This window comes from Phycodurus eques, chromosome 20 (assembly GCF_024500275.1).
Source record: "Phycodurus eques isolate BA_2022a chromosome 20, UOR_Pequ_1.1, whole genome shotgun sequence".
NCBI lineage: Eukaryota > Metazoa > Chordata > Actinopteri > Syngnathiformes > Syngnathidae > Phycodurus > Phycodurus eques.
This window is the reverse complement of record NC_084544.1, coordinates 16304902-16320883: the sequence shown is the minus strand read 5'-3', so window position 1 is coordinate 16320883 and position 15982 is coordinate 16304902. Positions and strand designations below refer to the sequence as shown.

At 41.1% G+C, this 15982-nt stretch overlaps 1 protein-coding gene across 4 annotated transcripts in view; it reads left to right on the top strand.

Annotated features, from left to right (window-relative positions):
- The window catches only part of phf14 (PHD finger protein 14), a 159311-nt gene that overhangs the window by 12095 nt on the left and 131234 nt on the right, over positions 1-15982 (top strand). For all 4 annotated transcript variants that reach the window (XM_061664634.1, XM_061664633.1, XM_061664635.1 and 1 more), the window contains exons 5-7: positions 7985-8144; positions 9301-9412; positions 12961-13098. In XM_061664634.1, the coding sequence (XP_061520618.1) occupies positions 7985-8144; positions 9301-9412; positions 12961-13098 (410 nt within the window). The remainder of the gene's footprint in view (positions 1-7984; positions 8145-9300; positions 9413-12960; positions 13099-15982) is intronic.

The window sequence follows — 15982 nt, the reverse complement described above, 5'->3', positions numbered from 1 at the left end:
GACAAATTGATTGAGGAAATAGTGAAAGCTAAATATCACCTGAAAGAGTCAACACTGAACAAATAATGTTGATGGTGGTATAAAGTGCAAGTGTCTGTAGTATAGATTGTCTGCAAGTAGCTCAGAAAAAAAAGGTTACGATCCTTTGTTGAATTCATGTAATATGCATAGGCTGTACTTTTCGTAGTTATTGGTTTACCTGCAGCCCCTTTCACACTTTTTGCCAAATGAGTGCATCACAGATATATATCCCCTTTCCAAAAAATTGGAATATCACGGAAAAGTTTATTTTCTTAATTCCATTCAAAAAGTTAAACTTTCATAGATTATAGATTCACGGCCCACAATTTAAACAATTCCAAGTATTTCTTTGTTTATTTTAACATAATTTGGGCTTCCAGCTCAAACACCCACGAAATCAGGAATTCAAAAAATGTGAATACTGTGAAGAAATGACCATTTAATTCTCATTTTTTGTAATGTTTATCGTTAATACTTGGTTGGGAATCCCTTTGCTATTATCACTGCCTTTTGATGCACCGTGGCATTGATGCAATCAGTCTGTGGCACTGCCTGGGAGTTATGGAAGAGCAGATTCCCTTGATGCTTGCTGTCAGTTCTTCTCTGTTTTTGGGTCTGGTGCCCCTCATTTTCCGCTTGATGATACACCATAGATTCTCAATGGGGTTTAGATCTGGCGAGTTGGCTGGCCAGTCAAGCACTGTGATGGCATGGGCATCAAACCAGGTTTTGGTGCTTCTGGCGGTATGAGTAGGGGGCAGGTCCTGCTGGAAGATGCAAACTGCATCTCCATACAGATCCTCAGCAGAAGGAAGGAATCATGAAGTCCTCAAAAACATTCTGGTAGACTGTTGCGGTGACCTTGGATTTAAGAAAGCAGAGTTTACCAACGCCTGCACTGGACATTGCACCACAAATCATGACTGACTGTGGATATTTCACACTGGGCCTCAAGCAGCTTGGGTTCTGTTCTTCGCCCGTCTTCCTCCAAACCCTTGGACTTTGATTCCCGAATGAAAGGCACACTTTACTTTCATCGGAAAAATGGATCTTGGACCACTGGACAACAGTCCAGTCCTTGTTCTTCTTGGCCTAGTTGAGACGCTTCCTTCGTTGGCTCAGGCTCAGAAGTGGCTTGACCCGAGGAACCCGACAGTTGTACCCCATCTCCCGGATGCGTCTGAATATGGTGGTTTTTGAAGCTGTGACTCCCGCTTCATTCCACTTTTTCTGGATCTCTGCTAGATTCTTGAGTCTTCTCTGTTTGATAATCCCTTGAACCCCACGGTCATCTCTTTTGCTGGTGCATCTTCTCTTGCCGCATTTTGTCCTTCCACTAGATTTTCCATTGATATGCTTGGACACAGCTCTCTGTGAAGAGCCAGTCTCCTCAGCTATGAACTTTTCTGGCTTACCCATCCTATGGAGGGTATCAATGGTGGGCTTCTGGCCAGTTGTCATGTCTGCAGTCTTGCCCATATTGAACCCAAATGAGACAATTGAACCAAACTGAAGCCATTTAATGACATCTGGGGAAACCAGTGCAGGTGCTTCGAGTTTAGTAGATGATTAGTGTGTAACATTCAGTTTAAAACATTTATGGCCTGCAAAATTTGGGCTTATTTCTTCACAGTATTCAAAGTTTTTGAATCCCTGATTTCGAGGGTTTTATGACCTGGAAGCCCAAATTATGTAAAAATAAACAAATACTTGAAATTGTTTAAATTGTGGGCCCTAAATCTACAACCTATGAAAGTTTAGCTTTTTGAATGGAATTATGGAAATAAACTTTTTCATGATATTAAAATTTTTTGGAAAGGGTCTGTAATTCGCCTGTGCCTTTGAGACAGAACTTTCACGTTCACACAGCTGTTGCAACTTTGTCCCATTCTGGTAGTTATATGCCTAGCAATATAGTTGGGCATCGAGAATTGAGAACCGATCGAAACTGCGACTAACATTCCAGTTCTCCTGGAATTGTTAAACAAAACATTTCGGTTCCCAGTTTCGATGCCTGGTCCGCCGACCCCCGAAGAAGAAGTGGCGAAAACCAACAAAGAATGCGTATGAAGACGTGTTTGTGCCCAACGGCGTCGTCGAACAAAAGTGTGTCTTAACTTTGTTAAAATTAATTACCAGTCGCCTCAATGCAACACGTGGAATAAGATTATATTGTGCAAAGGAGGCTTTCATTATGTGTAGCGTCTCAGCCTACACCGTGCGGAGCTTCAGTGAAGTCAACTCTCAGTCAATTGGGTGAGTGAAGCAATACAATAAATCTATGCCATCATTGAGACAGCAAACGGTTGTTTGCACATTTGCACTAATGGGTTTTAGCGTTTTTTTTGAGTCTTCAAATTCAACGTAAGAGCCGATGACAGAAAAGAAAAGCTTAACATTGAGCAAGAACTTCACCACAGCAACTTTACATCACAATGAATTGGGACAAAATTTACAAGCGTCTCACAGTTTCGCAAACACTAACCTTGTGCCTCATCGGTGGGTAAGGACATTAATCAACGTTTTATAGCATTTGGTTCCATCCATTAAAAAAAATAAAAAATACCACTGGTGCCGTGTAAAGTTACTTTTCGTGCCAAATTGCTGAGTTCCGGTGCGTACCCTTCAAAGTAAAAGGCTACAAGCTTAAAACAGGAGTTCAAGTTCAAATATATATATATATATATGTATGTATGTAACGATTTTAACAATGCTATATTTAACTTTTAGCTGAAACATTAATTAATAAATAAAGTCAATCGGCACATTGCGTTTTAGTTCATAGGTTTGATATTGATACTGGTTATAAAGAACCTCCGAGTCAAATGTTCATTTTAGTCTAAAAACATTTTTGAGCCAACTGCCTAAAAGAATTGGAACCGAGAATCGTTTGGAACGGGAATCGAAATAAGGAACTGGAATCGGGACCGGAATCGCTCAAATTCAAACGATGCCCAACCCTACCTAGCAACAGTTTTATTTTTTATTTATTTTTTTAAATTCAGTTGGACCGAAACAAAAAAAGCAATGCCTTTTTTAGGAGTTGGTTTTCAGTATTTTATGTAAGGAGGTAGGTCGTCAATTTCAAGGCACACGTTAGCCTGTGGTTCACACTACATGACGACTGACATGTGAACACACAGTTCCTGCGAGTTACGTACCCACAATGATTTGCGTTCCAACACATTACAGTTGCCTGAATAACATTAAATACCTAACACTTGCATTTAAATAATGACACGTGAGCTGTTCTGTAAATGTTGGCATCCAGAAAACGATTAGTATTGTCGGTGTATTATAGTGGTAGAATGTGGCCAATCAATAAGTAGCAATTGATCCAGATAACCACCGATGCAAAAAAACGCGCTCAAGTTCTTATAGTGGTGCATTGAGCTGTCAGTTTAATTTGTTCCAGACTTACGAGTCTTTCAAGATGCGGCGTTGATAGGCCGATTTTTTTTGTGTTTTGTTTTTTTGCTTTGACTTGCAAGTGCAAATGTTGGCACCCCAAAGGAGTAACAGAGCGTGGATGGAATTAGTAAACGTCTTTATTTCAATCAAGTATCAAGAAAAAGTGCTCAGAGAATATCCCAGGCATCCATCCAGAATGTGCACAGCAGGACAAATAAGAAATGGTCCAGCACCATTCTGGTGCGGTCGTAGGGCTTCAGACTGGGAGCTGATTACAATTGCGCACCAGGGGTGCACCTCCCGATTCAAGTCCTCCCTGCGCTGCCAAGGGGAAACCAAGGAAAATGCCAGGAGCACCAACTAACAGAAGAAAACAAATCAACGTTCCTTACACAGAACATGACAGCAAACTTAATACACGTTAAAACAGCCAGGAATTTGGCTGCTATATTGAGTAAATATTCTTTTAAAATAAAGAAGCTTCAAGCTTTTTATTGCCACTCTCAAACTAAACATAAGACAAAGAATTACACGTGTATTTGAAACAATAGGCACACAGGCTAACAATGAGCATTACTGTATGTGGTTACACATGCAGACTATAACAATACTCAAAGGCATATAATTATGTTACTAAAATTTTCAAAATACTTGTATATACAAATAGACAATTTCATTGGCTTAGGGGAGTGATACATGAATAAAATGAGCCCTAATTTGTAAGGATTAAGGATTTTTATCCTACTTTTTACGTCGCAAATCGGCCCAATTTTTTTTTAATTAAACAATCACGCCTGCATTTGCAAATGAAATACGGCTGCCATTCACAAGCTGACAACCAATTTTGATGGACATAAAACAATTCTTGAGTATGCACCAAATGTGGTGAAAAATGTTATGAAGAACAAACTTCTTCAAAGTATCTGACAGATTGTTCTTCATTTTAGACTAAATCATTAACGTTTTTTTCTGAGCAAAAACTTTCAAGCAAGTGCAGCCATAGTTTAGAAAATCGAAATCCAACACAGCTAAATGGAGGCTGATCTAGGGGTTTTACCAATGACGCCATAAACAGGGATTACAGAAATTCCTTTCCGTAGCCCTAAAAATGACGATTCTGCAAGGGGTATCCCTACTATTCAGTGAAAGACGTGATCCAACGCTTGTAACCTATAGGCGGCTGCTGAATTGACAGACGCTAACGTAGTCAGTGCAATCTTTATCCTCTCTGAAGAATAACTGATATTGTTGCTGTACTGAGAAGCCGAGAGAGGAGCTGATTCCCCAGTACATTATATTTGTATGTCTGTCTTCAACTGCTCCCAGGTGGCCAAGGCGCGCATACCAGAATGAGCAGCACAATGTACATTTCGTGAGAAAGCGTGACAAAAAACAGTTCAATTCTTTTTAATGACATAATTACTTAATGCTTTTATAGCCAATAACATTATCGTGTTGTTTTTCTCCTTAAAACATTACTTTTTTTTTTTTGGGGTGTGGCTGGAACAGATTAATGGCATTTCTGTTCATTTCAATGGGGAAAGATGATTTGAGATGTGTTACAAGCGTGGTCAAGGGATGAGTTAAACTCATCCGAAGGCACCACTGTATACACGCGCACAGGTGAAGGTGTGAACATTGTTTTTCTTTGATCCTTCATATACATGAGGAGCTTTTCCACCAATCAGCCCAGGAACTTTGAGTTCCTGGTAGCAAAAGGTTCCTGTGGCCCATGTGATTTGTGTTTCCATCGCATTTATTAGTTCAGGGTAGCTTGAGCAATTGAGTCTGATGTTGCTCAATACTGACACCTACTTAATCTAAAAGAAAAAAAAAACGCTGGTATTTCAAGCTTTAAAGTTCATGTCCTATTTTATATCTTAATATACATTTCGAATATTTTGATACCTAATCCTTTATCCAGGTGAGGCAATTGAGAACTGATTCTCCTTTGTTATGCCAACCTGGCTGCAGACAGTCTTTGAGATCAGGAGATGTATTATATACAGGTACATTTCGATAAATTCGAATCTAGTTATTCGATTTCCTGAAGCCTTACACCACAGCTATCAAACTGAAGGCCCGGGGGCCAAATCTGGCCCGCCAACTCATTTTATGTGGCCCGCGAAAGCAAATCATCTGTGTCAACTTTGGAAGTTGACAAAGATGATTCTTGCTCAAATTCTCATATATAATAAATAGTATTGTTGAGCTATTGCAAGTATTTTCTGTTTACAGTAACTAATTTGAACAAACTATTACCCTTGACTTCTGATTTCAAAACTTGGTATCCATCAATTTGTTGTGTTTATGTAATAGTATTATGAGGTGACAGTTATATGGTCTCACAGTCAACGGCCCTCTGAGGGAAACCGTGACTGCAATGCGGCCTGCGACATAAATGAGTTTGACAGACCTGCCTTACACCGTTCCACTACAAATTTGAGAACAATAAATCACATATATAGTCGCATCTGCATTTAAATATAAATATTAAATATATATGAACTATTTACTTATTCAAAAAGATGTTTCTTGGCATTCAGGCGATTCCATTTTTCTTCATACAAATTCTCCAGCTTTAGAGAATATCTGCGCACATGCTTTTTATGGACCTTTTATTCACCATGTGCTATGATGTAATCTAATATTTAACTTGTTACTATATCATATTGTACAGTTTGTAATTGTATTGCTAACCTGTCTGCAGCCAGGTTAGCATTGCAAATACCTTATTTGGATAAGGTTCACTAAATAAAAAATACTTAACTTCATGGACAGTTCTTAGTCAGTTTTTAAAGACAGCAATGTGAAGTGTTATGTAAAGGTTTGCATAAAACAAAAACAACAAAAAAAGACTGTACATTGCAAATATTTATTTGTGAACGTACAAACAGACAAAAAGCCTGGCTTCTTTCCTTGTCTTGCTTTTGGCAAACACAGCATTATTCTGGAGGAGTTACTGCCTGGGAAGGTTTTTAAATTTTTTTTCCCCCCACGACTGACCGGATTGGACCATCAGAGCGTCCCCGCCAGCCAGCCTCACGCCGGTGTTCGTCTCCTCTGGCCCGGTAGAGGAAAATGCACACACCCGCTTGGGCTCGGACCTCTGCACCTTAGGGGGGCCGAGACGGCCAGCGGTGGACCTCGCCTCCGAGCCCGGCATCGTCCCGGTGACATAAGGTCGGCGAGCACCGAGTTTGTCCAGCCTGTTGCATGTCCACCAATGTGGCTCAGCGGAAATACGAAAAGATCTGATTTCTAGCCTTGCATAATGTCGCATAATGGCGGCTCTGTGAAGGAAAAAGTAAACGTCTACAGAGGTCTGTCAACCAATTAGCGTTCGTCAGCACAGCCCGCCCCCCTCAAAGAGATCCTGGTAGCTTTTGGAAAACACACCAGGAGGAAGGAAATAACCCGGGGGGAACCTTCCGTACCCTGGTAGTTTTTTTTTTTGGCTGGGGACACAGGGGCAACTCAAGCTACCAGGGTAGCTAGGGAAAAACCTGCAAAGGTTCCTGCAGGGGGAAAGCTCTTGTCTTAAAATTCAGGTGTTCAATATTTATCAGAATATAATCTTAATAAACATTTGTCACTGGCCTTCGAGTCTTCCAACCATCCATTTTCTATATCCCTTGTCTACATTAGTGTCGCCATTGAGCTGGAGCCTATCCCAGCTGACCTTGGGCAAAAGGCAGGGTACACCTTGACAGGCTCCAGCCAATCGCATCCCTTTGAGTCAATCTCACAAAAACACCCAAACAAAACATAAACCAATGGTGACAACAGACCCTCAGCAAAGAGGTTCAGGCCATATTGAGACATTGCAAATGGTCTCAATCAGAAAAGGCCATCCACACTCCAAAGTGTAGAGCTAAAAAAATGACTCTGCTGCAATGCTTGCTTTTGATGGGCGGCTTTACTCTAGCCAAGCACCCATTGGGCATATATAAATCTAAGCTTTTGATTTGTGAGTTTCTCACTGCTCAAAACGCCTGCAGGGTGGTTGACTGAATTAGAAGTTAGCGTTATCTCCCCAACAGAGGCAGACTACTGATTTCTGCCCTCATTTGTAGTGATGACCAATCTCGCAGCTATAATAGCTACCATAGCAACCACATCACCATAGCAGTGGTATCAGTGACCTCAGGAAATTCTGAGAACCATTTTAGAATGTTTTTTTGCTCTTGCTCCTCTTCTGTCCGGCTTATTTTTTCAAATCAAACAATTAGTAGAACTTGAGTGCCACACTTGATTGGCAGGTTTTGACCAGAGTAATTTAAAATTACTGGATGGATCATCGCAGATGGGTGATCGAGTCTTGTGTTTGCACATGCCAATGTTCCTCTAACACAAATAATTTGGTGAACCGCTTAAGACATACAACTTCCAGAAAAGTAGTGAATTCAAGTAAATAGGCAAATGAAGGCACTTATCTATTATTTCATTAATTAAAAGGAGAAACACAAATTGTAGAATGTGTCGTGCCGTTAATAAGATATGTACGTGACATTTGCATGTCTGTAACATGGAACATTTTCTGTTTTTTCAGGGTGTTACGGCGTCGATGGGGAGAGTGACTCTATAATGAGCTCGGCATCAGAGAACTCAACAGAACCTTGGTTTTGTGATGCCTGTAAGAATGGCGTGATGCCAAGCTGCGAGCTCTGCCCCAACCAGGATGGTATCTTCAAAGAGACAGATGCAGGGAGGTAGGGTACAGTAGCAGATTGACCCATTAGAGATTAGAGGTAGCAAAATTTCGAGGTAGCAAAACAAATGGATGCAGAATCAAATACAAATGGTATAGTCTGCCAACGGGTATCTGAATTGTACTTGTGTTCAGTTGGAGAAGAGAAAATTGACTTAGAGACTTAGAGAGAAGGCTGGTAGTGGAATGAGAGGAGGAAAGAGAGGAGAGAGAGTGAAATAAAGGGAATAAGAGAAAAGAGTGTGTTATGTGAAGCGTGGAGACTTCAGCCACGTTATCGCTGATAGTGCTCCTTAGCCAGACTGCACCCAAATTTACTACTTCAGTAGAGCATGAAAAACACAGCAAATTAAACTGTGAAGCCGTTGCTTGCTAGAGATGGATATCTCTATATTGGACTTTGGATTCCCTTTCCGTCAATCTGCATTTGAAATTGTGACACACCAAACTGAGCTGTCTGTTAGTCTGTGGAAACCAAAATCCATCAGTCTATTTTTCATGTTTGAAAGTTTCGGGATGGCTCGATTCCGTCGTTATTTCGAAGCATGCGTCGAATGACTAAATGCAGCTGCGGAGTTGGTTGCTCCGTGCTTGATTCCGTTCAGCTACAAACAACACTGTTGATTAATTGTCCCTTCCAAATAATTCCCACTCGACTTCTTTTTGAAGGTCACGTTTGCTAACGCGGTGCTTCAGGACATGTTTGGCCATACTGATATTATGACAGACATTTCCTTCAAGTTGACAGGGATGAGGGGGGGCGGGGAAGCTGTCGGACAGCCGTGGGGCCCCCAAACGGTCAGTTGTCAAGTTTTCCCGATGTTTGACGCCCCTGGACGCGACTTACGAGTGCAGCAACTTATGAATTTGACGAGTTATTATGAGGTGTTGCTCAGTCGATTTTTTTTCTTTCTTTTTTTCCCACTTATTTTTGTGCTTTTATTTGCGAGCCAAAATTTGAGGTATGAGCAAGCTTCAAATATATCGCTCCTAAATGGCGGCAGCGAGCAGCACATCATCATCTTAATGTCCCTCATCACTCTCATAATTTGAGATATTAGTAAACTTGAGTTACGAGCTGAGTCACTGAATGAATTCAACTGGTAAGTAGTGTCTTCCTTTTCAGCCATTTTAATTACTTTCTTGAATCTTTTCAGATGGGTGCATGTGGTATGTGCACTTTATGTTCCTGGGGTTGCATTTGGAGACATTGATAAACTCCGACCAGTGACGCTCACTGAGATGAATTATTCAAAATATGGGGCCAAGGCAAGTATTTCATTTGTCCATTTTAATGTACAAACCCCAATTCCAATGAAGTTGGATGTTGTGTAAAACGTAAATAAAAACAGAATATAATGATTTGTAAATCTTATCAACCTGGATTTAAATGAATACACTCGGAGTGGATAAAAATATCGATTCATCAATGCATTGCGATTCTTTCCCCTGCAATTCACTTGTGATTCAGCAAATCCTCTGAATTGATTCACTTCCTGGCCAGTGAGAGGCGCGTTGCATGTGATTCGCATTGTATGGACGGAAGCCACACTCGACCAAACAACAACAAAATGGAGACTAAAGCAAGCAGCCGCGGCAGCAGTAGCGACTTGTACTTTTCAATCAGAGGTTTTTGGGTCAATTGGGATTCCTCTGTAGATCCGGAACACATGAAATGGACAAAAGACACTCAAACCGCGATGCGCAATAGCAACACAAAAGCACATCATAAGTCGACGCTGTACACAGAGTTAGGACAGCGGTTTTGGAGTCATATACAATCCCAATTCCAATGAAGTTGGGACATTGTGTTAAATATAAATAAAAACAGAATACAATGATTTGCAAATCGTGTTCAACCTATATTTAATTGAATACGCTACAAAGGTAAGATATTTAATGTTCAAACTGATAAACTTTTATTGTTTTTAGCAAATAATCCTTAACTTGGAATTTTATGGGAGCAACATGTTGCAAAAAAGCTGGGACAGGTGGCAAAAAAGACAGAGAAAGTTGAGGAATGCTCATCCAACACCTGTTTGGAACATCCCACAGGTGAACAGGCTCATTGGGAACAGGTGGGTGCCATGATTGGGTAGAAAAGGAGCTTCTCTGAATTACTCAGTCATTCACAAGGAACGAGGGGGCAAGGTTCACCTCTTTGTGAACAAGTGCGTGAGAAAATAGTCAAACAGTTTAAGGACAATGTTCTTCAACGTACAATTGCAAGGAAGTTAGGGATTTCATCATCTACGGTCCATAATATCATCCAAAGGTTCAGAGAATCTGGAGAAATCAATGCATGCAAGCGCCAAGGCCGAAAACCAACATTGAATGCCCGTGACCTTCGATCCCTCAGGTGGCACTGCATCAAAAACCGACATCGATGTGAAAAGGATATCACCACATGGGCTCAGGAAGACTTCAGAAAACCAATGTCAGTAAATACAGTTCGGTGCTACATCCGTAAGTGCAACTTGAAACTCTACTATGCAAAACAAAAGCCATTTATCAACAACACCCAGAAACGCCGCTGGCTTCTCTGGGCCCGAGCTCATCTAAGATGGACTGATGCAAAGTGGAAAAGTGTTCTGTGGTCCGATGAGTCCACATTTTTGGAAATTGTGGACGTCGTGTCCTACGGGCGAAAGAGACAAAGAACCATCCGGACTGTTGTGGACGCAAAGTTCAAAAGCCAGCATCTGTGATGGTATGAGGCTGTGTTAGTGCTAATGGCATGGGTAACTTACACATCTGTGAAGGCACCATTAATGCTGAAAGGTACATACGGGTTTTGGAGAAACATGCTGCCATCCAAGCAATGTCTTTTTCATGGATGCCCCTGCTTATTTGATCAAGACAATGCCAAACCACATTCTGCACGTGTTACAACAGCGTGGCTTCAAAGTAAAAGAGTGCAGGTACTAGACTGGCCTGCCTGCAGTCCAGACCTGTCTCCCATTGAAAATGTGTGGCGCATTATGAAGCGTAAAATACGACAACGGAGACCCCGGACTGTGGAACAGCTGAAGCTGTAAATCAAGCAAGAACGGGAAAGAATTCCACCTACAAAGCTTCAACAATTAGTTTTCTCAGTTCCCAAACGTTTATTGAATGTTGTTAAAAGAAATGATGATGTAACACAGTGGTAAACATGACCCTGTCCCAACTTTTTTGGAACGTGTTGCAGCCATAAAATTCGAAGTTAATGATTATTTGCTAAAAACAATAAAGTTGATCAGTTTGAACATGAAATATCTTGTCTTTGCAGGGTATTCAATTAAATATAGGTCGAACATGATTTGTAAATCATTGTATTCTGTTTTTATTTGTGTTTAACACAACGTCCCAACTTAATTGGAATTGGGGTTGTAAAAACAGCATTTTAAGTTCACTTGGGTTGTATTTGTCTGATATTTAGATTTGATTGATGGTCTTAAACATTTAAGTGTGAAAACTTTGCAAAAATATAAGAATTTGAGAGAGGGGCTAATGCTTTTACACGGCACTGTACATATACTGGCAGACTCCTGCGGAAAGCCAGTGGAATCTTTAAAGACCCCTCCCACCCGGACACTCAATTTTCTTCCCCTCAAAACGCCACAGGACATTAAAATCTTGAACTATGAGGCTCACAAACAGTTTTTGCTGTTGCTGCACAACTGTGAAGTGCATCTGCCCCCCCCCGCCCATAGTAATACTAATGACTGCACCCCCTTGCTCACCCCCTTTATACATAAGTGCAGTATAATGAACGAGATCTGTGCAAGATCAGTCGCTAATTTACTATGCTAAATATATATATATATATATATATATATATATATATATATATATTCGTGTCATTGAGTAAATGGTACAAACACGGTGCCAGGTGCCAGTCGTCTCATTTTCCTCACAAGCTTGCTCCCACCAAAATGTCAAATACCGTTGTACACTCACATCAACACAACAAAAATTTCCTCATCTTGCACTGCCGACGTCAGCAGGCTCTTGCGAGGTTGGATCGAAGTCTGGCTCTGAAAATCAAATATGTCATCAGAAAACATTCCTAAAATGACTACTGAGTCTATTTTGGGGGGAGTTATTTTCTGGAGACATTGTTTTAAAGTCCAAAGCTATGGAATAAATGCCAATTCTCACATGATTTGAGAGGTCCTTTAAATCCAGTTAAAGTGCTGTGATCTGACCTCAGGGCAGTTCATGATTGAAAACTCCAATTCCAAAATGAGCACCCATCAGTCAGGTTCCAATACTTTTGCTCAATTGAAAAGCGGGTGGCTTCAAACAAAAGGTTCTCTGTCCCGAGTTGTTTAACACATCCAGATGTAAATACCATGAAATAAAAGCTGAAATTCTGAACTTTTCTCACATTCATCTTTTGATCTGAAACTCAAATATCTTCAGTTTCCAACAAAAACAAAGGAATTGACCTTCCTGTTCCAATAGTTAGAGGGGAAGGAGGGGGGGCGGCTGTAGCTGTCAGAGAGGCCTTTTCTCGACACTCGCATGACAAAACCAAGGTGTTCTTTGAAATGAAATTGACACTTTTATACGGAGTCCATGTTAGAGAGTCACACTATGGCGGTCTAAAATAGCCAACATATGGAACCTATAAATTACAGCATTTGAGAAGTGAATTCATTAACTGGTGTACTTTAGCAGAAAAATAGGGCTCACCTTATATATCCTTGAGAAATGATTTGATCTCGTATATTCCTTCTTGGACAAACCTAAACACGGTAAGATTTGAGTGGGCAATTTGTTTGTTTGAATGCATTCAAACGCAAGTGTCTTTTTTTTTTTTTTTTTTTTAGGAATGCAGTTTCTGTGAAGATAATCGCTTTGCCAGGACTGGTGTGTGCGTCAGCTGTGATGCAGGAATGTGTCGGTCCTACTTCCATGTCACTTGTGCGCAAAGAGAGGGGCTCCTTTCAGAAGCTGCTGCAGAAGAGGTGGGGAGAGCATAGAGAAACAAAAGCAGAGTTGTATTGTCACTCTAAAATACTACCGCGGAAAAACAACTGCTAAAGTTGGACATCAATAAATTAATAAATGAAACATTTTAGTAATTTAGACTTAATTTAAAAAGGAGGGTATTTCAGTGTTTCGGGGTTAAAATGTTGCCATTCTCCAACCTTTATGAACAGTACATTTCAGGTCATATTTTAAGCAACGTATGAACATTGTTACATTCTTATCTGGAAGTGTACAAGTGTAAAGAAAGTAAACCACTGTTAATAGGAAAATCACATCTTCCTCTTTGCAATCGATAGTACGCACGTACGCACGCACGCACGCACGCACTCACAAAAAGATAATCCTTTATGACTGGGGTTTCCAAATGTACAGCCCGCTGGCCGTTTTTAGCTGCCTCATTTGACAAAGCCCATGGTACTTCTAACAGGGTGACATTTTAGGACTACAACTACTAATGATGATTATTAGGGCTGTCCCAAACATCTCTGTGGTGTGTCAAATTTACAAGATGGATTTTTGTTCACTTTGCAGGGACTTTTAAGAGCACCGCTAGTTGGTAGGTTAGCAGCCCGCACGCTTGGCCTGCTGCCTGCTTAGCCTGCTCCATTTTGGTCACTGCTTCAAGTAGCATAGATGCAAACAGCATTGTCTTGACCATACTCCACACTACTTGCGCAATTGTTACAATCGTGATCATACGTATATGATTGAGGTTAATTTAATACAATATATGTCGTTTACAGTCTTTTTGGTGGTGTGTGTTGGTCTTGGTTGCGATGCATGTTTTTCCTGAAAAAAAATCTAAATGTTGCTGACAGAATATTCAGAATGCTCTTGAAAGGTGATGATAGCGCTTGGCATGTCTGAAAGACGCAAAATATTCCTGAGGGACAAAGATAATGGACTCCCTCGAAAAAGATGACTCACCTGAAGCGGTAACTCCATAACAATAAAGGTTTATACAACGAAAATAAAATTCATAACCTGAATGAATAAAAAGAAGCTTGCACCACTTTTTGATCAGTGTCAAGGTCCAATTTGTGAAACATCACACTAATGAAGTAAATACCCCTTTCAAGATTGTAATGTTACGATATGCTGTAATCCAGTGCATTTCTTTTGTTTTCGTAATGAATGTAGAGACTTGATTTGTGTTGCTGCTCAGTGCAGGGGAAGATATTTTCGAATGGGCCCTTATCGCCTTTAATTGAAAGCTGTGATCTGGCAGTTTGTTAATAAATGAATGAATAACTACATCCATCCATTTTCTGTACCGCATACCCTCACAAGGGTTGCGGGCCTGCTGGAGCCTATCCCAGCTATCTTTGAGCGAGAGGCAGGGTACACCCTGAACTGGTCGCCAGCCAATCGCAGGGCACATATAAACAGACAAACATTCACACTCACACCTAGGGGCAATTTAGTCTTCAATCAACCTACCATGCATGTTTTTGGGATGTGGGAGGAAACCCACGCAGGCACGGGGAGAGCATGCAAACTCCACACAGGCGGGGCCGGGATTTGAACTCTAAGTCACGTCACTGTGAGGCAGACGTGCTAACCAGTTTTCCACCGTACCGAAATAAATACCTAAATAGATAAAACAGCGGGGCAAAAGGTTATTTCGTCAGCTACCAATTGTGCACGTTCTCCCACTTGAAAAGGTGAGAGAGGCCTGGTGAGGTATACCTATACCTATGAGAGATAAAAAAAAAAACAATCCTGAAAATCACATTGATTTTTAAAGAATTTATTAGCAAATTATGTTGGGAAATAAGTATTTGGTCAATAACAAAAGTTCATCTCAATACTTTGTTATATTCCCTTTGTTGGCATTGACAGAGGTCAAATGTTTTCTGTAAGTCTTCAAAAGGTTTTCACACACTGTTGCTGGTATTTTGGCCCATTCCTCCATGCAGATCTCCTCTAGAGCAATTATATTTTGGGGCGGTCGCTGGGCAACACAGACTTTCAACTCCCTCCAAAGATTTTCTATGGGGTTGAGATCTGGAGACTGGTTAGGCCCCTACAGGACCTTGTAATGCTTCTTACAAAGCCACTCCTTCGTTGCCCGGGCGGTGTGTTTGGGATCATTGTCATGCTGAAAGACCCAGCCACGTTTCATCTTCATTGCCCTTGCTGATGGAAGGAGGTTTTCACTCAAAATCTCACGATACATTTATTCTTTCCTTTACGCGGATCGACCAGTCGTCCTGGTCCCTTTGCAGGAAAAACAGCCCCAAAGCATGATGGTTCCACCCCATGCTTCACAAGTAGGTATGGTGTTCTTTGGATGCAACTCAGCATTCTTTCTCCTCCAGACACAACAAGTTGAGTTTTTACCAAAAAGTTCTATTTTGATTTCATCTAACCATATGACATTATCCCAGTACTCATCTGGATCATCCAAATCCTCTCTAGCAAACTTCAGACGGGCCCGGACATGTACCGGCTTAAGCAGGGGGATACGTCTGGCACTGCAGGATTTGAGGCCCTGGCTGCGTAGTGTGTTACTGATGGTAGCCTTTGTTACGTTGGTCCCAGCTCTCTGCAGGTCATTCACTAGGTCCCCCCCGTGTAGGATTTTTGCTCACCGTACCACGGGGTGAGATCTTGCGTGGAGCCCCAGATCGAGGGAGATCAACAGTGGTCTTGTATGTCTTCCATTTTCTAATAATTGTTCCCACAGTTGATTTCTTCACACCAAGCTGCTTACCTACTGCAGTTTTCCCGGCCTGGTGCAGGTCTACGATTTTGTTTCTGCTGTCTTTTGACAGCTCTTCGGTCTTGGCCATAGTGGAGTTTGGAGGGTGACTGTTTGAGGTTGTGGACAAGTGTCTTTTATACTGATAACGAGTT